The sequence below is a fragment of the Convolutriloba macropyga genome, chromosome 14, assembly GCF_964194025.1.
Source record: "Convolutriloba macropyga chromosome 14, txConMacr16.3, whole genome shotgun sequence".
NCBI classification, from domain to species: Eukaryota; Metazoa; Xenacoelomorpha; order Acoela; family Convolutidae; genus Convolutriloba; species Convolutriloba macropyga.
In genome coordinates this window covers 4,324,388-4,351,887 of record NC_134481.1, presented here as the reverse complement: position 1 = coordinate 4,351,887, position 27,500 = coordinate 4,324,388, and the positions used below count along the sequence as shown (strand labels likewise).

Genomic DNA, 27,500 nt, shown 5'->3' with positions numbered 1-27,500 from the left:
ATGGTTGTCTTTGTTGTGAGGTAATTGGTTGTGTCACTATTGCTGGGTCGTTTTTTCTAATAACTGTATTTTTTCTGTTATCGGTGTTAAGTGTGATTGTGTGTGGTGAGTAGTTTGTGATTATGCCGTGTTCGATTATGTTCCATTGTGGTTTTAATGTTCCACGTGGTTCTGGTGCTTTGCGTGCTATAGTTTTTCGTGCTATTTGTTTTGTACCATATATTAGTGTTGATGTTTTATCTCCGAATGTGATCTCAAGTTTTGATGGTTTAATCTTACCCGGGGTTTGCGTGGGGCTAAGCAGCGGCGCATTCTCGGAGTCGTCGCTTTCGGAGGTGATGTTGTTTCCAGATTTTGCTTCTTTCTGTGCTTCTTCCCTATATTGGATGTTCAATTCGGGTTCCAAATCCTGCTCCATGTCCCATGATGTCGCGGGTGACAAGACTGCTGGTTTGAGTAGTTTGCGATCTGAAGCAAAAATTTTTATGTTTTTATATGACAAGTTGTGTTTGGTTGGTTTTGTGACTATGTTTGATAGTGCGGTGTTTGGTTTTCTGCCAAAATGTGCTTCGAACGGTGTTATTTTTGTTATTCTATTTGGAATGAGTCTGATGTTTTGAATTCTGTTTGATACAATTGTTGTTATATCTTCTGATGACCAAAGTGGATCTATAGCCATTACACCTAGTTTCCGTTTTATAGTTTTAATTAAGCGTTCGACCATGTCGGTTGCTCTGTGATCTCCAGCTGGTGCTAAGATTAATTTTATGTTGTTGTCATTACAGTGTGCGTTGAAGTCTCTTGATTTAAATGCTTGTGCTTGATCACACCTTAGCGAGCGGGCTATCCCGTGGAATTTACAGTATTCCTCTAAATATTCTATTGCGGTTGATGAGTCGCAATTTTTGTATACTTGTGCGGTCGGGAATCTAGAGTATCTGTCAACTGTTACAAGTATGTAATAGTTATCTACATGGTTTCTAAAGGGGATGGGGCCTGCAAAATCCATTTGGAGTTCTTCATTTGGTTCTTCCAGCGTGGGGAGTTTTCCTAAGTTTTGTTTCGACATTAAAAGTTTTAAGTTTTTACCTTGCTTAGTGCACTCTTCACAGGCTTGGGCTTTGGATGTTAAGCTACGGTGAATACAGGGAAACCAAATTAAGTTCCCTAGACTGAGCATGCCTGCTTGACCCGGGTGTGTCTGGTGGATTGCATCTTTTACGAATTGTTTTAGGTTACTTGGTTTAACCAGTTTATTATCATAGAGCATACAGCCAGAGTTTGTGACGGCGAGGTCCTTTCGTAACGAATAAAAGCACTTTTTCGATTTTCTTAGTGCTTCCCAGTCCTTGTCTTTTATCATTTTAATGATTGGTGTGAGCGTGCGATCTTGTTTCGTTGCCTCCGCCAGGAATTTTTCTCCGAATACTCGGGATAAATGTTTTCGATAGTCTGGCATTCTTTCACTGTTACTGCTGAGGGGGAATATTTGTGGATGGAGTTCGGGTTGGATTGGTTCGCGCCCTCTTCCGATGTTATCACTGTCCTCCGTTTGGGTACTTATTGTTACTAGGGCTGGTCTTGTTGTTTGGTTTTCCATATTTTGCGGGACTGTCCTCTTCTTGTTCGGTGCTCTGTGTCTTCTAACGACTGGTCTATTGAATGTATCTACTTTTGGTCTGTTTCTAGTTATAACGTTTGTAAATTGATTTTTAGATTGATAATTTGTAGAGATTTGTGTAAAATTTTTGAGGGGTTTGTATAGCGAATTATTTGAATTAGGCTGTGGATTAATTGAATTAATTTTGTCCGTATGGAGAATTTGTGTGTTTAAGTTGTGTGTTAAATTTAGCGACTGTTTTCTAGGGCGAGAATGGGAAAAAGCGTGTGCTGTTGTTTGCTTGTGCAGAGAACGATACATGACATCATTGTTGAAAGGTCTATTATTAGTGTCGTTACGTAATGTGTTCTTAATTAGTGTGAATTCGAAGTCGTTTATTTGGTTTATTACGAAATGTGTGTCTTCTTCAGATGGTTGGATTGCGATTCCATTTGGATTGCGGCTAAAATAATCAGCAAATCCCATCTGTTTGCCTGGTATGTGTTCTATGTTAAAGTTAAATGGTAATAATCTGTCAACCCAGCGTGTTAAGCTACTTTGGTAGATTTTGTTTCCTCTGTATTCTTTTAGTGTTGTTAATAATGCTTGATGATCCGTTTGTAGTGTGAACTCCGAGCCTTGAAGGTAGTGTTTAAAATGTTCCAATGACCAGACTACTGCTAGTAATTCTAATTCGTTCGTACTATATCTTTGCTCGACTGTATTTAAAAATCGGCTTGCGAACGCGATTGTGTGCCATATGTTTTCCGTTTTTTGTTCTAATGTTGCGCCTAAACCTAATTTGCTTGCATCGCATTTAACTCGTGTTTCCTTATCGACATCGAAGTGTTTGTTTTCTACTATTTTTTCTATCTGTGATTTGATGTTTTTGAAAGTTTTTGTATGTTTGTCTTCCCATTTTAATGTGTTCGAAGCCAATACGTTTTCCTTTTTTAATAGTGGACGTAGTGGTTCTGAAAATTCAGCTAGGTTAGGGATGAATTTAATTAGATGGTGAATGCTACCCATGAACGATCTGAGTTGTTTGAGCGTTTTCGGTGTTTCTAATTTTGTAGTGTTTCTGTTTTTGTGATCAGCGGTGTTATTCCTTGTGGAGTTATTTTGAATCCGAGCCACTCAATTTTTTGTTTGGCAAATTCAAATTTTTGTAGGCTGATTGCTAAACCTTCTTTGTTTAGTCTATCTAGGTTTATGTCTAGTGTTTCTTCGTGTTCCTTTACTTTTCCTTTTGTTGCAATGAGAATGTCATCTAGAAATGCGAAGTACTTTTTGCATCCTTCTAAGGTTTTATCTATGGTTTTTTGGGATGTTGCCGGCATATCGATTAGTCCGTAGAATCCGTTGATGAATCGGCAATACTATTGTCGAGTGGTATTTGGCTGTAAGCGTACTTTAAATCAATCTTATTGAACCACCATTGACCCTTCTTGTTTTTGTTTGATGCTATTTGCATTGCTAGCGAATCTGTGAGATGATAAATGCTTTGCATTTGATATTTGCTTTGTGTATTGCTTTATTTAGTTGTTTTGAGTCTAGTGCTATTTTTATCGGCTTGTCTTTTTTTACTGTTATTACCACTGGGCTTATGAAATGAAAAGGTCGTCTGATCATTTCTCCAGACGGATGATTTGTTTATCTTCTATTAATTTTTGTAATTCGTGTTCTACTTTTTTCACTAGATGTAATGGTACTCTTCGTCCTTTGTGTTGTGTAGGCGTTTTTTCTTTTTTCATGACGGATTTCGCAAAGTGATTTTTGCTTCTACCTTATCTTGCACAGAGATGTGGATATTTTTTAAAAATCCATTTTGTTATATTCTGTTGGATTATATTTTCGTTGATATTGAAAATTTTCTTACCTTCTGTTTGCTGTTGCGTTAGTGTTAGTCCAAGTTTTCATAGCACGTCTCTTCCCATGAGGTTTTGTGATCTGTGTTTTACCACCAATATGTTGCAGTTCTTGGCTGTCCAAGATCCTGAGTTTATATTCACTTGGATTTGTCCTATAGTGGGGATGTCTTGGTTATTGAAACATTTGAATTTCATTTGTCCTTTGTATGGTTCTAAACTCATTTTTTTGTTGTTTTGGATTAGTTCATTTGCTGTTTTGATGTCAATGAAGCTCCGTGGGGATCCTGTATCTGCTAACCAGTTCAGCTCGTTATTCTTGTTTATAGTTGTTTGAATTATGATTTCTCCCTTCGGAGTCATGTTTTTTAATTCGAAATATTTTGTTTCTTTGAATTCTCTTTCTATCAGATTGATCTTTTTCCAATCTTCCATGAGCTCTGTTATATACATTGTTTGTTCTGGGTCGACTGACTCTTCATCTTCTTCCTCTTCTAGTGGTGGTGCATTTATTTCTTCCTCTTCTTCGTTGACATTTTTGACATTCCTTGTTCGCTGGTTCTGTCGTTGTTGGTATTGTCCTCTGTTCTTTCGAAGTGGAGGTAATTATGATCGACACATTTTCGCAAAGTGTCCTGATTTTTTACATATGTTGCATTATGATATTTTTGCTGGACAGTTGTTGTTGTGATTGGGTGTGAATGAACCTCCACATCTCCAACATTGTGGATATTGTTTTGTGTTTTGTGGTGTGGGTAGTAATGCTGGTTTTGATTTGCGTGCTGATAAGTGTGCTACTGTTTTGTTCCAATTGGAGTTGTTTCCTCTCAGTATTTCTTTTTGATTTTGTTGTCCACGTTCTCTTGCCAGCGCGTAGTTGAGTGCTTATGTGGGTGTTCTCATCTCCGAGAGGAGTTCCATTTGAATGGCTGTGTTGTTCATTTTGCCGATGAAGAAGTCTTTTACTAGGTCTTGTTCTACTGCTCCAATTTCTGCTTTTGCTCCTAATTCTCTGAGTCTGCTGTAAAATGTTTCTAGGGATTCGTGTGGCTCTTGTCGTGCGTTTATTATTTGGCATCTGTCGTATGTTGTGTTTCTGGGTTTCGTGAATGTGACTGCTAGTTCGTGTGCGAATTTGTATGTGCTACATGTGTCTATTTTCGTGTGTGGATTGTTTTGGTGATACTGTCGTGTTCCCTCTTGTCCAATTGATAAGTATAGTAGACCCTTGATCTTGGTGTCAACTTCGTCCCACGGATATCTGTCCACATATGGTCCTCTAAATTCTATGGTTTTACACTCATTTTCCCAGTCGATTTTTCTTCTTTGGTTTCTAATGTCTCTTTTTCTCGATTCTTCTTCTGATTCATTTGGTCTTGGGTCCTCCAGACTTGGCATTGCCGGGTAAAATAAGTCAGCTGGGGTTGGTTTTGTCCTCAGCAATTTTTCCACCTTCAGGTTCTCCTTTGCCATTACGGCTAATTTGAATGTCGAAAACCATTGTGCCCACTCTTGATTTGGGTTCGCTCCTGTTTCACAAAATAGCGGGACTCCGATTGCAGATTTTAATACTGACTGCGCCATGTGGTGAGTAAGAAAACGCAATAACGACGAATTCGTTAATTCCACTTGGAACTAGTATGACTAATTCAAGCATACGAAAAGGCAGAACTGCACTTTTGCATAGTTGCGCATTTGCGCTATGTATTGTGCTGGACAGACACCTGTCAGATCAACGTTAACACTTTCATAACCAACTGCGATGCGTATTCAGTAACATACAGATAAACCGAATGTAATACAGCTTCACTATATTCAAGTACTACACTTTAACAGGAGTATATATAAAATCATATAGTTTAACAGTGTTTATAAATACTACTTTTAGGGAACTTGGTTGTCAGTTTGTTATCTCCATTTGGAGATAGGTACCCCGGTACCACAATTATTATTAATATTATTATTACTATTATTATTATTATTATTATTATTATTATTATTATTATTATTATTATTATTATTATTATTATTATTATTATTATTATTATTATTATTATTATTATTATTATTATTATTATTATTATTATTATTATTATTATTATTATTATTATTATTATTATTATTATTATTATTATTATTATTATTATTATTATTATTAGTATTATTACTATTCTTATTATTATTATTATTATTATTAGTATTATTATTATTATTATTATTATTATTATTATTATTATTATTATTATTAGTATTATTATTATTAATATTATTATTATTAGTATTATTATTATTATTATTATTATTATTATTATTATTATTATTATTATTATTATTATTATTATTATTATTATTATTACTATCATCATCATTACTGTTACTATCATAATAAGTATTATTATTATTAATGATATTATTTTTATTATTAATATTTTTATTATTATTAATATTATTATTATTATTATTATTATTATTATTATTATTATTGTTATTATTATTATTATTTTTATTATTAGTATTATTATTATTATTATTATTATTATTATTATTATTATTATTACTATTATTATTATTATTATTATTATATTATTTTTATTGTTATTACTTTTATTATTAATATTATTATTATTTTTATTTTTTATTTATTAGTATTATTTTTATTATTTTTATTTTTGTTATTGAGATACGGAAGTCTCCACGGGGCTCATCTTACACTGGACTCAAGCATTAGAACATTTGTCACATATGAACACTCTTAAACTACGTGTTATGAAATAATTCAAATTGCCTGTACTTACGTCAATCCAACGCCACAGTTGCACTAATGGCGTTTTATATTCAAGGTCACTTAGACCACTCAAACTTCATCTAGTCAAGCGTCTGCCAAGCAGAGCGATAAATTGACGCCATAGTGTTAAGTCGCTTATGGCAGATTGAATTGAAACGTAGTTCAAGTGTTAAGGCTTGTTTTGTTCTTCATCACATCGTTGAGTGTAATTAGCACAGAGTCAGTTTTCATAACAACTGGTTGTACCGAGCTACGTAAGTTAGTCCACGTGGATCTGAAGGAGAGCGGATATAACACTCTCGATTTGGAGTCCATAACGCCCTCTCGTTATAACACACCAATGGAATCCATTAGCAGATACAATAGTCCAATTGGACTCGGATCGGGTGTCACTCCCTTGGAGAAATCCATATCAAATACCGATGGGGGTATAACATCACGCAGTCAGCTTCATAGACAACATTAGGTCAGCCATCATTCTGGGAGAGCGGAGCTTACACAAACGGAGATTGGACAAAATGGAAGGAAACTCTGAAACTGGCAAAAATGGCCAAAGAAATCATTCACGTAGAAAAACTACAAAAATTAAAATTGAAATCCGGAAGAAAAGATCATTTTTGCCCACCCTTACCATTCTACGAATATCCAATGGAAGGCTTGACGGGCAATGAATTCAGAAATAGAGACCAAAGAAACGAACAGAGAAAAGTGGACTGGGAAAACGAATGCCTAGCAACCCAAAGAAAGGCACCAATGGTAGCCAGAATACCATGAGACGAAGCAGACATTAAAGTAAAAAGTTTAATCTACCTATCGTTATAGCGGAAGCTACCAGAATAATCCACCAAAGAAATTCTCACACTTGAAACGATAGATGTGCAATAAACGAATTGGTAAATGAATTAAACGTAACATCTACTAGACCAAGAAACATAACATTTGACAGATTTCAATGTTTCAGCACATCGAAAAAATCAAGAAATCACTTGAAGCATTTTATAGTAGACTACAAGAATTGGGCTCACAGTGTAGCTTAGGAGAACTGCAAGAGGATATTGTCAAAGATGTATTCAGTGAAAAAACATGAAAAACAAAAGTAGTCAACTGGAATTACAATCGAAGTTTGTAATCATGTACAAGTTCTAATTTATGCAATAACAAGCGAAAGGGGGCAAGCTAACCAACAAGAAATACTGAGAACTAACAACATCTCAGCCAGCTGGTCACATGTATCTCACATAAAAAACAATAATTACAAAACACCAACAATCAAAATCTCCAAAAACACCAACGAAGTCAACATAAGAATCCGCAATGTTGGAAATGCGGGAACAAAATTGACATTAATAACTTAAGAACATGCCCGACCGAATCCGTAACATGTAACTGTTTCAAAAAACAGGACCCTTTGCGGTAATTTACAGATCGGCAAAGAAGTCGTGCAACAACACAAACCCACGATCTATCAATAGCCAACCAACTGGTTTACACAAAAATGCACAACATAGCAGAGTGAGCCACGTCAGAGAGCACGAACCTCAGGAACAATTCGAACTTTATAACACTGAAATCATTTGAGAATACAAAAAATTCAGACATAAACCAAGAATAGGACGCTAGTTCAGTGTAAAAACGCGAACAGAAAACAATTAGATACATTGGCTATCGCATAAGGATCACCAAGATCATTCATGAACATCGAAACAGCAAGGAAATTTTGTAGCCAACTACAGAAGACATGAATCGAAGCGTACAATGAAACAAACCAATCCAGATGTTTCAAGAACAATGATATAAAAATAGAAGGAGTAATCCAGTTGGAACTTCAGTCAGGTTCATGGAAAGCACCAAAGTGTAAACTTCTTCCAGTGCCTTCGAAAACAAACATCATAATGGGACGTGACATACTCCAAAAATTAGGAAATCACCTAACAGCCCACAAACGAAGCAAAACGCAAAAAGTACACACCATGCAAATATGGAAATAGAGGAAAACATCATAGAATGGGTATTCCAGAAACATTCACATCTTTGCACACGCTTGGGTAGATCAAAAAACAATGAAGCAAAACCCAAAATGAAAAAAAAAATTAATACCTCACCAACACAAAGGCAGAAGAGTACCTCTCCAACCGGTGGACAAGAAGTAGAACAAGAACTCAACATCTGATAGAGGACAAACAAACTGTGAAATTAGACAAATATTCTGATGGACACTTAATTACTACAGTAGTTATAACAGTAAAAAAGACAACAGCAAAAAAATTGCACTAAATCCAAAAAACCTCGACAACGCAATGCATAAGAAAATTAAATGCAAAGCCTAGACCACCTTAATGAATTAGCAGAGATGTACATCTCCTAAAGGAAACAATCTCCTGGCAGATTTTCCTTTCAATACTTGACCGAAATTATGCATATACCCAAATTATACTGGACGCTGAAATTCAAAAACACTGTAACTTCAAAAAACTCGGTGGAGCAGCGACTGGTACAGAGAGATTTCTAAACGGATTCTACGGACTAACCGATATGCCGGCCACTTTCCAGAAGACAATCGACAGAACATTAGACTCATTGTGATCAAAATTAAAACTCTTGGACAACATCCTACGTGTACAAAAAGATCCTTATCAGATCATGAAAAGGAAAGAGACAAAACATTAATTCTATTAAACGCAGAAAATTTAGCAATAAACTTACAAAAATGCGAACTTGCAAAAACACAATAATGTGGTTAGTTCAAAAAGTAACACCAGATGGAATAACCCCAGCAACGAAGAATTGTGAAAAAATACTCCAACTGGAGCATCCTAAGACACTGAAACAACTAAGATCCTTTATAGGGTGTATTCATCATTTTATTAGGTTCATTCCTAACCTGCCATCATAATCGGAGCCGTTGAGACATTTGTTATCAAAATCAAACGCAACAGCAAAAAACAAATTAGGCTGGCAAACAGAACATGACCGAGCATTTGTTAAAAAAGTAAAAATTTCAAACATAGCAGAAAACAGACTCATTGATGTGTCAAGAGAAAAATGAAAAGGAAGCGACGCAAGCAAAACAGGATTAGGCGCACATTTAGAACAAATATACAACTCCGATTGGAAACCAGTCGCTTGCGCCAGTCGTTTTTCAAATCAATTTGCGCAAAGATACAGCACCAACGAACTTGAATTGCTAGACGTAGTTTGATCTCTTGAACACTTTAAACAGTAGTGGTATGGCAAAAAACTCCGTCTTCAAACGGATTATCAAGCTCTCCGTTCAGCCCTAAAAGAATAACAGAAAAAAAGAAAACCTCTCAAAGCCGTCCAAAACGATGGGTAGACAGACTCTGGCTTTTTCCTTTCGAAGTAATGCATCTACCGGGAAAAGCATGCGGTTCATTTACTATCTAAGCAGACACCCAATTCATATAGCCAGTTCAATCAATTTACGCAACGAAAAGTTTGTCATTAACATTATCGAAACCATTCATTTAGATCTATTAAAGAACGATCTAAAATGTACTAGTCCAACCAATCAAATATCAAAACTAACGGAAGAACTACGTAGATTCTCAAAGCACACAAAGCAAATATAACTCTACTGCCTTTCGCCATTTCCATTCTGAAAATCACTCGCAATACTCATCTATAAAATCTAAAAAACATTACAGAATTTTAACTCCTTTAAAAATAACTGAATTAAACACAAATTTGCAAAAAATAAAATTAACCTAAACCCACAAATTAATAAAAAATATTACAAGGAATAATCCAGAAAAGGAAACTTTTGACATACCCATTACTAAACGACACAGAGGACCCAAGAAACGGAAACTCCAATATGAAAAGCACAAGACACCACAGGAAAAAAGACCACAGTCACCAAACTTAACTTCAACAGGCACTCAAACTGAACCCGTCATCAACAAAGGCAAGGAATTGCTGCTATCAATCTGGAGAAACAGGAAGCATTGTTTATAGCTGCAAATGAGCCCTTTCCAGCATTATCCAGAGACAAAATCAAGGTGGTATTCAACGAAGAAATCATTGGAACAGCAACGAGGAAGGATCTGGCTCCAATATTTAAAGTGGTGAGAGAAAGAGAATGGAACACAATAAAGTCAATCAACTCGAAATTCTACAAAAACCGATGGGACTTGAGTGCCACTCCAACGGATTGTCTGTCCTTTGATAACAAGATGGTGATACCTCGCTCTCTGGAACAATTTGTCATCAACGCGGTCAATCACAAACATCCAGGACGGGCGGCAATGCTCGCTGTAGCTCATTTTATCAGGTTTCCAAAAATATATTCCAAACTCGTCACAGAAGCGCACAATTGCAGACACAGCAATAAAGCAGATAAAAACTTAAAACCTGTGCTCTCCCAGCAAAAGCTATTCATGTTAAATGAACTAAGTGAAACCAGCAAAGAAGTCCAAAGGGACTTCGCAATACCAATATCATATATCATGTAATAACTCTGCTAACAACCACAAACTAGTAACAATTGATCACCTTTGACGCTACCCATCAGCGGAAAGCTTCAATTATTGCGACGGCAAAACTGCAATAGATTATATGGAACTATTCTGTGAAAACGACGGTATACCCAGATCGTAAGGTGAGAACAAATACAAGCATTTGAATCTGTAAGCACAAAAACATTTTAGCTCCAGCCGGAGATCACTGAGGCACAGTAATAGTAGAAAGATTAATCCAAACCGTCAAACGTAGATTGAGTGTACTGGAAGAGGATCCCAATTGGTCAAACAAATAACTGTCAACGATATTAGCTGAAGTAATGTAAAACATTAGACTAATACCAAACAAAAAAAAACAATTTAAACCCATTTGAAGCACATTTCGATAGAGAAATAAACACGGAACTGTCAAACAAATCAACTAAACATAAACTAGAAAACCTAAAGTAAAAGCCTAAAAGATTCTGTTTATACAAGAGAATCTTGAAGAAACCAGTTTTGACCCAAGAGGAAATTTTGAGATTGGACGGAATTAGTGAAGATGAGCTCGACATCCAAAACTTGGATAGCCGCCAAGAAGAGTAACATCGGCAGATTACCGAATCACTGACGAATCCGACGACCAACATTTGGTAGCCAAATCAATTAAGATAAGTTCATCTAAAATTAATCTATCAATTGCAGATAAGTCCACTAAAATGAAATCGTCAGAACTTCACTTCTCTATTGGAGAAAAACTACCAAAATAGTATATAACAAAAATTTCGTTGCCATAAAATCTATTGGATGAAAAGCAAAGGAACAACGTCCTAAATTTGCTACCCTTTGAAACCTAATTGAAGATGGTACAGTTACCAACTACTCCCCACGCACAGTAACCATTGATACTGCCTTAAGAAAAAACACTGTCGTAAAAAAAAATAGCAATAGTAAACGAAAAACGAAAAAAATGCCCTATTCCGGCAAAAAAAACCACGATTAATCCACATGGTAACATGTAAGGATGTAGGAGAGTCCAACCGTAAAAAAAGAAAAAAATAAAAGAACTTTACCTAAAAGAACGACGCGCCCAGGAAAAGAAAGAATCGAGAACAGAACTAATCACAAGGACCCAGTTATACCAGATACAAAATAATTCGGAGCAATACAGAAGACGATTCACGTTGGAATCAAGAAAAAAAACAATAAATTTGCTACAGAAAACCAGAAACGGCAATCAAAGTCCAAAATTCCTACCCAAAAACCAGCGAAACAAAAGTCAAAACGACGATTCCATTCCAATTCATTCAACCAGAGATAACTGAAAGCAGCTTTTACCAACACAGATGATGAAACAAAAATCCAAATTCAACATTTTCAACAATATACTAGCAGCAGCAAAAATCTACAAACAAATGAGACAAACGAATGCTACAAAAAAAACGCAAAGTTTACAAGAACTAGAAAGCAATAATCCAAGCATCAAGAAACCAAATGTCAGCCCAATGAATCCAAGAGGACGAAAACACCAAGGAGATAGTTATTATACCAACATCACCAAATGAACGTCAAATCCCGATCATAGTAAGCAACGATCCGTCTATCTTGTTGAGTACGAGCGACGAAAGTCCTCTGGTATCTCAAACTGGAATTCAATTCATATCAAGGTTATCATCACGAAAAAAAGACCGACTTGTAGAAAGAATAAGGGTATTTGATAACCAGCTACAACAAGAAGAAACAAACTCAACAAATGTTACACCAGAAAATATCTATATCGATTCCCCACAAATAAAGTGGACCAAAACAACCATCGACTTAGTAACTCCGTAAACATAGGACAAATTAGACCAACGATGCAATGTAAACCAGACAAACTCAGTATTGCAACCACGCTAAAAGGAATTGCCAAATGCCAACAACATTGACACACATGAGGGCGTCATAACAACTAATCAACCTAGCGATCCAATTTGTGCACCAATTCAAGCAGCGATTGAAATCACTCAAGACACAGCAATCATCCAAGTGACACCACCTTACACAACCGAATCGTTAATTGTCACGCGACGCCCCTAATTCTCCTCCGAAGGAGTCCATTTAGGTCCCAAATTGGGAAGATTTAGGAGAACTCAATTCCATCCCGTGGACTGGAATCTAAAGAAGGGGCTTTGAGGTACGGAAGTCTCCACAGGAGTCATCTCACACAGGAACCAAGCATTAGAAGTATTACCTATAAACACAATTAAGCTATATATTATATAATTACTCAAATTGCCTGTGCAAACGTATCAATCCAACGCCACAGATGCACTGTTGGCACTTTATGTTCAAGGTCATAGAGACCATTCAAAATTCATCTAGTCAAGCGTCTGCAAGTCAGATTGATAGTATGAGGCTATAGAGTTAAGTCGCTTATGGCAGATTGAAATGAAACGTAGTTCAAGTGTTAAGAATTGTTTTGTTGTTGATCACATCGTTGAGTCTAATAAGCACACAGTTAGTTTACCTAACAACTAGTTTTGCCTGGTTACGTAAGTTAGTCCACCTGGATCCGAAGGAGAGCGGATGCAACTCCCTCCTTTCGGAGTTCAAAACGCCCTATCGTTATAACACACCATTGGAATCGTTTAGCAGATACTATAGTCCAATTGAACTCGGTTAGGGTGTCACTCCCGTGGAAAATTCCGTATCAAATACGTACAGTAATAGCGATTACCGATTGGGGTAGAAAAAATGTTATTATTTTTATCATTACTGTGATTTCCCCTGATCATTGTTACTATTCAAAACAATGTTACTATTTTTATTTTTATTTCAATAATAACAATAATAATAATAATTATTATTATTATTATTATTATTATTATTATTATTATTATTATTACTATTATTAGTATTATTATTATTATTATTATTATTATTATTATTATTATTTTTATTATTATTATTATTATTATTATTATTATTATTATTATTATTATTATTATTATTATTATTGTTATTATTATTATTATTATTAGTATTATTATTATTATTATTATTATTATTATTATTTTTGTTGTTGTTATTATTATTATTATTATTATTATTATTATTATTATTATTTTTATTATTATTATTATTATTGTTATTATTATTTTGATTTTTATTATTATTATTATTATTATTTTTATTAATATTATTTTTATTTTTATTATTATTATTAGTATTATTATTATTATTTTTACTATTATTATTATTATTATTATTATTATTATTATTATTATTATTATCATTATTATTATTATTATTATTATTATTATTATTATTATTATTTTTATTATTATTATTTTTTTATTACTATTATTATTATTATTATTATTATTAATGTTGTTGTTGTTATTATTATTATTATTATTATTATTATTATTATTATTATTATTATTATTATTATTATTATTATTATTATTATTGTTATTATTATTATTATTATTATTATTATTATTATTATTTTTATTATTATTATTATTATTATTATTATTATTATTATTAAATTTATAATCTCCATTATTATTATTATTATTATATTGGTATTATTCGCTATTATTATTACTTATACTATTACTGTCAAAGTTGCTGTTATTTGATGTTATTAATTGTTGTTATTTGTTATTAAAATTTTTATGATAATATTATCCTGATGCTTGTGTAGGTTATATGACCTCTAGGCTCTCAAGGGAAAACATTTTTCCCTAAATAGCGTACTTTTTTGTATTTTGAAAGGCCCATATCCGATTTGAAAAAAAACCAGAAAAGTGATAGTTTTGCAGTTTCGTCGCCAAAACGATAGTTGAATGCAGTTTTCCAACAGGAGCCAGTAAACGTAATGGCAAATTTTGTATAATGCATATAATGCGAAATAATTGCTGCCAAAATTGACAATTTTCTTCTCTTCAAAGTTTTTCAGTTAGTCTCATGAAAAATAGATATTCTAATTTCAGAAGCAGGTAACAGTATTATTTTAGAAAAGCTTGTAATAATTCATCTAAAAGAATTGTAATTCAAAATTGCTTGCATTTTTTTGCAAAATTGGGACAGTTTGTGGGGAGCAATATAGTAAAACATACAGATATCATGGATAGGTACCTTTCGCCTCTACATAACGTAAAATTTTTCACCTAATTTGAACAGTTTAGCTAGAGTTCTGAATCTCGGGACAAGGGTGTTAGTTTCCATCATTGGCTTTAACTAAGTAAGGGGTCAACTGAAAACAGTTTAACACAGAATAAAGCTGACAATAAACCCCTCTTATGAAAAAAACCCTTTACTTTTTCTGAAAATTCTGCAACCTTTTAACAACTTTGTCGAATACATTTTCAATGTCAGATTCAGAGTACGTTTTTTGTATATTTCTTCTTACAGATAAATAAAACTATACCAATAACTTTTTCAATGAGCTTTGATAATTCGATGACATATTAGGACGGCTCTTTCATGTTCCAAATTGTTACTCAAATGTTTTAAATTATTTTTCGTTGTTATCAAAACAAATTCTGTGAGATCTGAAGCAATTCGGAGCAGTTTATTTTGGAGAACAATTGAGCTCTCCTTTTTTTCATATTAAAAAAATCGATAATTTCCAATTGATACATTTTTACACAGAAAAAAATAAAACGTTTTTGTTAATTGCGTCACAAAAGAAACAGCTTATTTTTTTTTAAATTTAATTTAAAAATTTATGGAGGCGGGCATTTTTATTTTGATTGAAATTCGTAGACAAAAACGAGAAAGATCATTTGTAGCTCTGGATTCTAATTAGCTTCAACGGTACAGATAAAAAATATCTAGCTCTTAAATTTTGAATGAAAACTTCAAAAGAACTCTCCATTGCCCAAAAAATTTACAAATTTTGAGAGGAGTTTCAGGAGATGCAGCTCTCTTAGAGAGGAAAGATCACTCAAAATTAATTAATCTGTTTTCGAATCTTCTCTGAACTTAATAGAAAATAGATGATGCTTTTTACATTCTGTAAATGACTGCTTGATTCATAGTTTTGTATTTTCACCTTATTTTAACATATTTTAATGTCCAAATGAACACATGTTGTGTTATCGGCCTGAACTTTGCAATCATAGTAAAATGTCATCTTTTTTAGCGAGAGTCATTACGATGCAGAGGTGTACCCCAAAATTTCCACCTTAGTAAAATTGGCTCGAAAATTAGCTACATACAATGAACGAAATTAGATGAAATCCTTTGTATCTTACTTTTGGCAAAAGGGGTTCCGCCAATTTTGCGAAATAAAAGAACATTCGGTGCGAAAAGTAGGTAACAAATCTTGTAGTACGTTTCCGCCCAATTTAGGTTTAATTTTTGGTTTGTATTTCTTTTCTTGGATTGGCTTGTTTTGATTTTCTTTAATTAATGTTTACTTTATGTAAGACACGTTACTTGAAAATTTCCGTGGATAAAAAAGAATATTTTTCCTCATTTCAAATATAATTGATCCAAGAACTTTTAGAGATGCACTCGAAATCCGACCGAAAACCTTTAATTTAAATTTCCTCGATTTCCACTGGCCGATATTCAATCCATGATTCTCTTTGTTTTCCATTTGATTATTTTTTTGTTTTGACGGAATCTAGCGTCAAAGTGCATTGAGTACTTAAGTTGGATGATATTGGTAATTTTGTTTGCTTTTCGGTCGATTTTTTTTTCGATATAGGAAATGATTAGCTATTCTTTCACGGGTCATCAAGGTTCATTGAGGCATGAATGTTAGCACTGTGATTTCAGCTGGACAGCTACCCCCCTATAACATGACCGTAGTCGAGGGTGTGAGTTCTATTTTAAACGTCAACATCGCCGATCCTTCAAGTGGAAATAGCGATGGTTTCAAGCTAATTTATTCCTCCTGGGATTCTGGCACATCGTCGTGGACCTCACAAGGGACTGTTGTCTTCAAACGGACTTCGGGAACCTTTTCCAATGATATTGTCATATTTTTGTCATCGTCTGGAAACGTGTACAAATTTGAGGCTTGGGCATTTGATGAATGTGGTGCAGCATTGTCAACTGAAAATGTCACATCTTACTTCGGGTCAAGTGAGTCTAAAAAAAAACCAGAAGTTGATTGAAGTTAAGAAAATCCTTAGTGATAACCTATGTTCAATCTCGTGCTGAAATTTGAAAGTCTCGAAATGAACAGGACGACAAACATATACCAAAAATTGTTCACAATTTTACTGGCATTAGCTGTCTGAAATTTTGCGGAAACGTTTTACGTCAGGCCTATTTATTTCATATTAATTGGAAAAAAGAACTCGGATTTGTCCAAAGGGCTTTGCTCTACGACAATAAAACATGAGAGTAATGATATGTAATATAATAAACTTCTTTGTCCTATAAGATACTCCAGGATAAGAAAGTTTTTCAAGCTACTCTTCCGTCACTTAAAAGTAATGAAAACCATTCTTAAACATTCATGGTTTCTCAAACCTGCAGCAGAAAATCACATACGTTCGACTTAACGTTTTAGTTTCCATTTTTTATCGATAAACTGAGACACATGCTGTTAAAACATTCTTTTCACCATTTTTGTTTGGCGTTTTTCCTTGAGTTCTTAGGCGCTCAATGAGTTGCGATTACTGCATTTGTATTTTTAACGCTTTTGTGGCCTTTCGTTGACGACTATGGAAAAACCTCGCTATGTAAGTTCACTTTAAGTGTTTTTTTTCCAAAATGAAAATATCATAATTACTTGAGACTCAATCGGATGCTTTATTGTTCTTGTGATCCGCGATATTTGTAGCTGCAAAACAGCTAACTGTATTCTTGCTCAAATGAGTATTGTGAGGTATAGTCCAATAATTAATCGCCGTTTAGGCTTTATTTCGTTTCACTATAATTGACACGCTGTTATCCAATCGGGATCTGAAATGCTGCAACCATGAGCAGCATTGCCCGGAGGTTGGTAACAGAGCAAATCAACGCTGAATCACTCTAGAGGCATTTGTTTTTTAGGTTGCCCAGTACTCTGTTCATGTCACAAATTAGCAAGGCCAGTCTTGCTTTTCTGGTAACGTTTACTTCACTTTAATTTAGCCGATTTTTAGCTGAACTTTAGCGTTACTTTAGCTGAACATATTATGAAAAATAAAATGTTCAGCTAAACTACCACAACAAGTTCTGCTTTCTGCGCGATTCGAATTTCCGCGTGGGTACCAGTATCAATTAATATAAGCTGCAAATGGTAACCACTAAGCTAATGGGGGTTTTTGTGTAATCGCCTACAAACTAGCTTAAGAAAAAATAGTGTTTATACTTCTTTAGTAATTACCAGTTAAGAGCTACAAAAGTTTGACAATATTATGGCCAGACTTAATTTTGGGGTATGAGCAACTCAGACTATACAGGATAATTTTAGCCTTGGCGAAGTCTTTGACCTCAATAAAATCATAATAAATTGCACATTAAGAAGCTAAAATATTCTGGAGATGCAATGTTCAGAGCAGAATTATATTTTTAATCTTGAAATGTTCTGGTTCAGCGCTGAAATGCTCTGAGACTCAAGTCCGGTTGGTTTGTGGAAAACAATGATGGCGGGAACGGCCACCGTTGATAAGATACTCTCACTGTTGACTACGGTTGCTCGAAAATAAATGTATGTTTAGTATGCAACTACCACAATCATTAACAATTTTATACATTGTAAGCTATAACAACGTTATCAGCATACACTCTAAGAGATTCTTGGGTGAAATTCACAAAAAAAACGTGTATTTTTACCCAATTTTCTCGTGTGAAAAGTGACACACGTTGAAAAGCTAAATTACACGAAAAATAGTGTAAAATTAACCGATTCTCTCGGGCCTATTCTCAGGATTTCTCGTGAGATTCACATTTAAATCATGTAAAATTCATGCAATTTCTCGCGTGTAAGAAATCATGCAATTTTTAGAGTAAAAAAACACAAAAATTTGGTCGAAATTACACGAAAAATTGCATGACTCTTACATTGTTTATCACTAATTTCGAGAGTTTCTTGTAATTTTACACAGGTTTTACCTGCAAATTGCCGTTCTATCGTTGTCATTTTTATGTACAGATTGGGACAGGGAGAACAAACATAGAGATTGGAATGCTGACAAAGCATTTTTTGGCCTATATTTCTCAAGAGTGCTACATATTTTGTTAACAAATTATCAACATAATTCAAAAACCCTTTCAATTAATTCCTTTTCTGAGTGAATATCAGCCATGGCATAACCTTCCGGGTGAAAGAACTGATGTCAATGCCTATTTCACAAAAGTCCAATTTAGGACGATTTTATCTCTGTTTCAACAATTAAACCTGATGAAGCGTTCATAAAAGTATTACTATTGTGTTCATTATAGTGACTTTTTTTAATACATCAATGAGAAAAATAGCTTTTGTGAGAAAAATTATCACTTAAAAGTTGATTTTTTCATGATACGCTTTTTCACAAAAAAAATCGTGTAATTTTTTATCACACGAGGTAAAATCGAGAAGTTTTTAGAGTGTAGTAGACAAAAATGACGCGTTATTTTAATGTTGAAAAAAATCCAAATTAGCTTCGCTTCTTGTTAATGATGTCCGCATATGTTTAGAGCTTCAATCAGTAAAAATAGTATTCTTTAGCACTGTTCAAAATGTACCTTTTTCAACGCAACAATTTGATATAAATGGCAATACCAAAGCGTTTTCTAAGTGTTCATTGATCTGGACTAACAAAGACACGACTCATTGTTACATTCAAAATTATTTTGTTCCAATGTCAAAAGTTGTTTTCTGTGGAAGCAACCAAAAAAATAATTTCTTGAAACTTGAAACTGTGCCCTGAAATTCACAACAATAAAGAAATATTGAAAAATCGGGCAAAATGAAAAAAAATTCATTTTTTTTTTCAGTAAATTTTGACATTTTTCGGTATATTTGTCCCAACCATTTTTCTGGTAAATTGTACATCAGTTAATGCTCGTAGAAACATTTCCAAACTCAATTAACAAAGTTTTTTCTCAAAATAAAAAAAGTAAAAAAATATGTAATAGTCTTGCTCAAATAGTTCAAATGTTTTTCACAGAAAGACAAAAGACAAAAGAGTAGCAATATATTATCGGCGAACTTTGCATAAATTCTAGACAGCAAAAACTTGTTTTTAGCTCTCTAATGATTTTTTCTTAAAATTTATAGATTGCTCTCAAGAAATCAGATTGATTACGTAACAGTGTCTTTTCTTCTCTTCTCTGTTTAAACTATGTAGCAAAAGAATAGTAAAGGTTATATTACGAATTACGTAGCATAGGAATATATATTAATATTTACCCTTAGAGTTATTATAGTTTTTTGGATAGAAAAAATTGAATCTGAAACAAAAGCATTTGGCTTTTTTTCAATATAATTTCCTCAAAAATTGAAACCAGGTTAAGGGTTTTTTGAAAAAATATGTATTGACAAAGATGAACTGCAAATCTTGCTTATCTGCAAACATATATTTCTATTATTTTCATATCCAACTTGTATCGCTTAAGATACTACTATTTAAAGAAATAATTTTGCCAATAATTTTTTAAAAAAATATTTTGACTACGAGTTGTGTTTGATGCCCAACAGTCTAAATTTTCTCAAAAGCAGTGAATTGAAAATAAGTTTGTTCTACAATTCTTTCTTTCCAGAATTTTGTAAATCAAGTCAAGAACTCATTGTGGAAGAGTAATTCTGATTCAGTTTGCATTAATCTGTTTTGTAATCTCATCTTTTTTTAAGAAAGTACAAATATAAATGTTTTATTAAAAACGTTTACTTGATTATGTTTACTTTATTCTTTCACTTCAAAAACGGATTACATAAATTATATTTCTTTACTTCAGAAGTCTTCAAAAATTATTTTTTTTTCGATTCCCTTCAATGGACTAATCTTTTTCAAGTTTCACAAAATAGTTTCACAAAAAAGTTTCCAAAAAAACTTTTCACTCTGTGCAATCGGGCAAAAAAAATGCATAGTTTAATTGAACTTTCGTAGAAAAGCTAAGGAGACAAAATTTCAAACCTTTTTTATCAGTCCAGGAAAAACTGATTTATAATAGTCTTGAATACCCGGTTTTCGAAAGGTTAGAACAAACATTTTTTGTTGAACTTCTCAACTACTCGAAACTATGTTGCAGTTTGTAAACAATTATTTGCACATGAAAATTTGAACATACAGTGATTCATATGCAAACAGTTTTTTTTAAGTAAACAAAATTAGTATCAATTGCTAGTTGCATTGATTTAGCAGCCCATTTGAAACAAGAATTTGGACTGAATTTCAATTTTTCGAGTGAGACTAACCTTTGATTTACTATTATTTTTTCAAACAAAATTTTTGTTTAAATTTTTTCCATATGAAAAATCAGATTAAAACTTTTGTTATGAAACGACTGTTTATTTGTTTTTAAAAAAAACTCTGAAGAAAAAATAGAAATTGAAATTCCATTTCAATGCTTTTGTATACTCCTGAGTTATGCTAGTCATGATCTAAAGTTCGTTTTAAGTAAGTAGTGAACCTTAGCTTCAAAGACTATCATTTTTTGTTATCAAAATTTCAACTAAACACAAAACAACTTATTCAAAACCAAAAATTCGAATTTGCTGTTAAAATTCAACGGCTTATAATTTGTATTTAAAAAATTATGCCGAACCCATAAATCACAAAAGCAAATATATATTTTTAGTGTTTTTTGTTTTATATCTCGTATTTTTTCGTTTTTTTTGCCAGAGTTATCGGGGGTGCGCCACTTAAACTGGTTTTCTTTGGATTATTGCGCGTACATTACTTCTGTGGGAAGTAACATTTTAGTAGTACTTGCAATTCTTTTTATCTGCACAATTGACCCATTAAAAGAGAGATATCGCCCAAATTTTTTTAGGGCCAACAAGCTCAAGGTTGACGCTAGCCTTTGCGAACACTGAACGTGTGTGCGTCTTATATACTAGTGAGGCTGCAGCAACCTGGACAAGAATGAGTCTGTTCAAGGAGGGGGCTTTAATTGGAACAACTTTCAGCCAGGTTAGAGGACTAAAAAGATTTAAAAAATTGCACTAAAAATTGCTAGTGTCACAGGAAGCTGCAAGGTGCATACTCCAATGATGTAAAATAGTTTCCGGAGCGTTGATTGACGTGAAGATTTCTCTAGTAATGCAGCATAAATTTAGCATATTTCCCCTGTATTAGAGAAAATTGAGGGAAATCTTTAACAAATTTTAAAGCGATGCAAATTTTGAATAACAAAAATTTAAAGCATTAATAAAAAAAAGCAAAAACTCCTTAGCAGAAAGTTAGAAACCCTAAACTTCAAATCCTAAACCCACCCGGGCCAAGGTTTCACGCTTAATCCGCCCCTAATTAGCGGGGATAAGGGTGTAATGAGTTTTCCACTCCTATTTATTGTGGAAAAGTGTGTACAAGTGTCACAAACTTAAAATAAACTCTTTCCACCCTTATTAGGCGGAGAACTAACAGTTTAGAAAACTTTTTAAACACTTTTTTAACTAGTTTGCCAGTTAGCTTTGGGGACAATCCTCGACCCGGGTGGAAAATTTAACTTAAAGATAAAAAGTAAGAGAGGCTGATAAAAGACTTACAGAATATCAAAACATTTTTCTTTATTTTCATGCCCCTAATTTCCTCAAGACTTGTAATCAAAATCAGATGAAAATTATTTTTTTTGTGAAACTGTTCTGCCTCAGATAAGAACAAAGAAGCCGACAAATGAAATGATGCGCATCAATTTTTCCCACTGCCACCAAAAAAAATGTGAACCCTTGTCGTACGTGATTGATAACGTGCATGGACAAAAACAGCCCCTGAATAAAGTCTAGAAAAGAAAAACTAATCATCACTCGCACAAATTCAACTAATTTAAAATCTCCAATTAAGAGCTCAGGTGATCTAGTGCATGACACACCTCTCAGTTTTTTATTTAAATTGAACAGACTGAGAATCTATAAAATCTCTCGGAAGATTAGTAATTATCTCCCGGTAAAAAACATAGTGAAATACAATTGATAAATAGTATCTTTACTGTTAGATGATTGTTTGTTTTGTCAGTCAAAAGTTCTCAACCTCATTTAGTTCAGTTTCTTCTTGTACAGAAAGTGTCATGAGAGCGTCACGAGTCGCCAACTGAATTCGCGTTTCGTGGGTCGGACCGTGTCTATGGCCGTCGGATTCGGATTATTATGTTGCGGAGGAGCTTGATTTGCTACCTCGTGGATAATTGCGACTATGGTTGTGTACGATAATATTGGTGGTTGGCCGTTTACGACGTCACCTGCTCTGCGTCGCCTCTTAGGTTTTGATTATTTGTCACTGAATCTGCTGATTTATCAAAATTGCCATTATAATTGGGAATTCTTTGTATTCTACCACTAGTTCGTGCGCTATTGTCAATGTCTTTTTGTTCTGTCGGGTACGCGGTCTGCAGCACTTGTTGGAGGGCAGAAGAAGCAGCGGTGTAAGAGGTTGGTGAAAAAAAACTCTTTTGATGTGAGTATGGTGCTAGTACTTTTGGCAAGGTAATTCGTGACGCAGAGAAGGTTGATTATTTTGCAATGATTCTCGCAAAGCCCGCGCGATCTGAATCGCATTTCCTGCCTCGGGCTTCTGCTGTTTCGCCCGTTCGACACAATTGTGTTTCCTGCGTCCTCATCTAAATAAAAAAAAAATAAAAATAATAACGGTAATAATAATAATAATAATAATAATAATAATAATAATAATAATAATAATAATAATAATAATAATAATAATAATAATAATAATAATAATAATAATAATAATAATAATAATAATAATAACAATAATAATAATAAGAAGAAGAACTTTTATAATAATAATAATAAGAATAATAATAATAATAATAATAATAATAATAATAATAATAATAATAATAATAATAATAATAACAATAATAATAATAATAATAATAATAATAAGAACAATAATATAATAATAATAATAATAAAAATAATAATAATAATAATAATAATAATAATAATACAAATAATAATAATAATAATAAAAACTAATAGTAATAATAATATTAATAATAATAATAATAATAATAATAATAATAATAATAATAATAATAAGAATAATAATAATAATAATAATAATAATAATAATAATAATAATAATAATACTAATAATAATACTAATAATAATAATAATTTTAGTAATAATAATAATAATAATAATAACAATAATAATAATAATTATAATAACAATAATAATAATAATAAAAATAATAATAATAATAATAATAATAATAATAATAATAATAATAATAATAATAATAATTTAAATAATAGCAATGATAATAATAATAGTAATAATAATAATAATAACAATAATAATAATAATAATAATAATAATAATAATAATAATAATAATAATAGTAGTAAGAAAAATAACAATAATAATAATATTAACAATAATAATAATAATAATAATATTAATAATAATAATTTTAATAATAATAATAAAAATAATAATAATAATGATAAGAACAATAATAATAATAATGATAACAATAATAATAATAATAATAATAAAAATAATAATAATAATAATAATAATAATAATAATAATAATAATAATAATAATAATAATAATAATAATAATAATAATAATAATAATAAGAACAATAATATAATAATAATAATAATAATAATAATAATAGTACAAATAATAATAATAATAATAAAAACTAATAGTAATAATAATAATAATAATAATAATAATAATAATAATAAGAATAATAATAATAATAATAATAATTGTGGTGCGGGTGGCACCTTCCCTAGGGATTACCTGCAAATGAATCTGATTACCTAGTACAATCACTATAAAATTCTCATACAACTTTATTCTAGTTCACTGCGTTTCATAAACTGTTCATCTGTATTACGTAACCATTTTGTTAGCTATTGTTAATTGAACTACTTTAACTGGTACCAACAGGTACCGTCTGACTGTCTACTGTAAATCTTGTCATTGTGTTAACTGAACTTATTCTGACATAGTTTGATATTGAAATAGAACCGAATCCCTCGGTAAAGAAAAGAAGAAATTAACGACTTGAGACCTGCGTTTTGAATTAGTCATAACATGGCGCAGCCATCAATGAAGTCACCGATTGGTGTACCCCTCTTTTGGGAAAGCGGGGCAAACCCGTCAAACGAATGGCCAACGTGGTTTTCCACGTTTAAAATGGCCGTAATGGCCAAGGAAAATATGCATGTGGATTTACTTCTACGAATCAAACCCACAGCAAACGATTTATTTTATCCAATAATGCCGACCCTAGAAGAAAGAGTCGAAAACACAAGCGAGGAAGAAAATCGAAAGAGAGAAATAAGAAACGAACGCCGCAAGGTAGACTGGGAAAACGAGTGCAAACAAATACGGAGCAGAGGGCCAATGATAGACAGATACACGTGGGACGAAGCCGATCTGAAGGTGAAAAGCTTAACATACCTATCCCTGGGGACCGAAGCCATAAGAATATTTCATCAGCGAAACCCCCACACTGTCATCAACCGCTGCTCCACAAACGAACTCGTATACGAGTTAGGTATAACCTTTACTCGACCCAGAAACCTAACCTTTGATAGGTTCCAGCTCATAACAGTTCAACAGAATCCAAACGAAACACTGGAAACTTTTTGGAGCAGATTACGCAAGTTGGGCTCAAAGGCAGCCCTGGGGAACGTAGAGGAAGACCTAATAAAGGATTTCTTCATCGCCAAGATGAACAATACGACAATCCAAATGGAACTCCTCTCCGAAGTGCGCACCGCTGCACAAGTACTTAACTTTGCTCTATCAAGAGAAAGAGGCCAAGAGAATCAAAAAGAAATTCTCAGATCATCAGCCCCCAACTGGACCAACCAAGTAAACGCAATTTCAAACAAAAACACACGTCCCATCCAACGTCCCCAACAACAAAACCCCCAACAACAAAACAAACCAAACGAACAATGTTGGAGATGCGGGGGTATATTTACAGCAGGGCACATGAACCAGTGCAGAGCCAAACAAGCTACCTGCAACATATGCAAGAAAACGGGACATTTCGCCAAGATGTGCAGGTCTAAGATACCCCCACTCCCAACCAGAAAACCCAACCAGAGATTTCAACAACAACGTCCCCAGGGACAAAACAATCAACTCAGAGTAAGACAGATACAGGAACAGTTAATCGATGAGGAAGAACCCGAACAGGAAGAAACAGAGTCCGTTGACCCGGAGTCCGCACTATACATTAAAGAATTGTCAGAGGACTGGGCGGACATTAACCACATCGCACCAGACTCATTCTCGGAAGTAAAGAACATTCACCTCCAAGCGAACTCGACAAAAGAAGTCTGGGTGCAAACAACTACAAACAATCTAAAAGTACAATGGTTGGCGGATACAGGATCCCCAAGGAGTTTCATCACGGCGGAACAAGCAACCGAAATCTTGAAATATAACCCTGGAGTAAAATTACAACAATATTCCAGCCCAACAAAATATAAATGTTTCAACAACAACAACATAAAGATCGATGGAGAAATCAACATCACCCTGCAATCCGGCTCCTGGACAGCAAAGAACTGCAGAATCTTAGTAGTAGGACATAAGACTAACAACTTAATGGGCAGGGACGTTCTTCAGAAACTGGGAATTGCACTCCAACAAAAACCCAACAAATCCCCAGGTAACCAAATTAATTCAATCTCTACTATCCAAACAGAGAAAAATATAATCAAATGGATATACAAAAAATACCCACATTTATGTACCAGATTAGGAAAATCAAAAAACCACATAGCAAAATCGATTTTCAAACAAAACCACAACCCCATACAACAGAAAGGACGACGAGTTCCCCTTCACCTACTCGAAAAAGTAGAACGCGAATTAGACAAACTAATACAAGACAAACAAATCACTAAACTAGAAAAATGTCCCGACGACCTGTTCGTTAGCCCAGTAGTAATAACAGTAAAACAGGATAAATCAGTCAAAATAGCACTTGATTCCAAAAAACTAAACAAAGCAATACACAAAAACAAATACCAAATGCAAAGCATTGACCATCTAGTAGACGCTGTAGCACTATATATCACACAAAGAAAGAAATCCCCAGGGACAAAACTTTTTGAAATCATCACATCATCCGACCCACAGGACTTTATGATGGAGACAAACGACCCCACCAACCAACAACAAGCTTCCAGTTCGTATTCTCCCCCAGCACGAACACTTCCCCAGGGCATCATGAAGTCCACTCCAAAATGGGACAAAATTGACGAAAAAATCTGGAGCCAACCCAACCACGAGAGCACTGGCCTGGAAATGAGCTCCACGGAGGACTTCCCAATCCAACCGCCTATCAAAAAAGTCGAAGTTGTATACCTGGACTCGACAACTTCCGAAAACGCAAACACGGCGGACACCACTATAATAACAATAAGCGAGGACAACTCTGAGAACATCCTAGATGAACCGGCAACAGAACCGGCACCAGTAAACGATCACCCAAACGACCATCAAGTGCAAAATACAAACGATTCGAACAACGATATCGCAACCGCAACGCCCGCGAACGACGAGGGGCACAAGACCCCATCTACGTCTCCCGCTAAGAGCTCGATCTCGAGCTTACACACAAGCGACTTCTTCAATCCAGAAGAATTTTGAGTACCCCAAAATTCTTGTCGACGGGGGTGTGTGGTGCGGGTGGCACCTTCCCTAGGG

At 33.6% G+C, this 27,500-nt stretch overlaps 1 protein-coding gene across 1 annotated transcript in view; it reads left to right on the top strand.

The window, feature by feature from the left end:
• Positions 1-27,500, top strand: part of LOC142353386 (uncharacterized) — an 80,718-nt gene that overhangs the window by 28,224 nt on the left and 24,994 nt on the right. The window contains exons 3-4 of the mRNA XM_075405617.1: positions 16,489-16,797; positions 21,622-21,761. Coding sequence (XP_075261732.1) covers positions 16,489-16,797; positions 21,622-21,761 — 449 coding nt within the window. The remainder of the gene's footprint in view (positions 1-16,488; positions 16,798-21,621; positions 21,762-27,500) is intronic.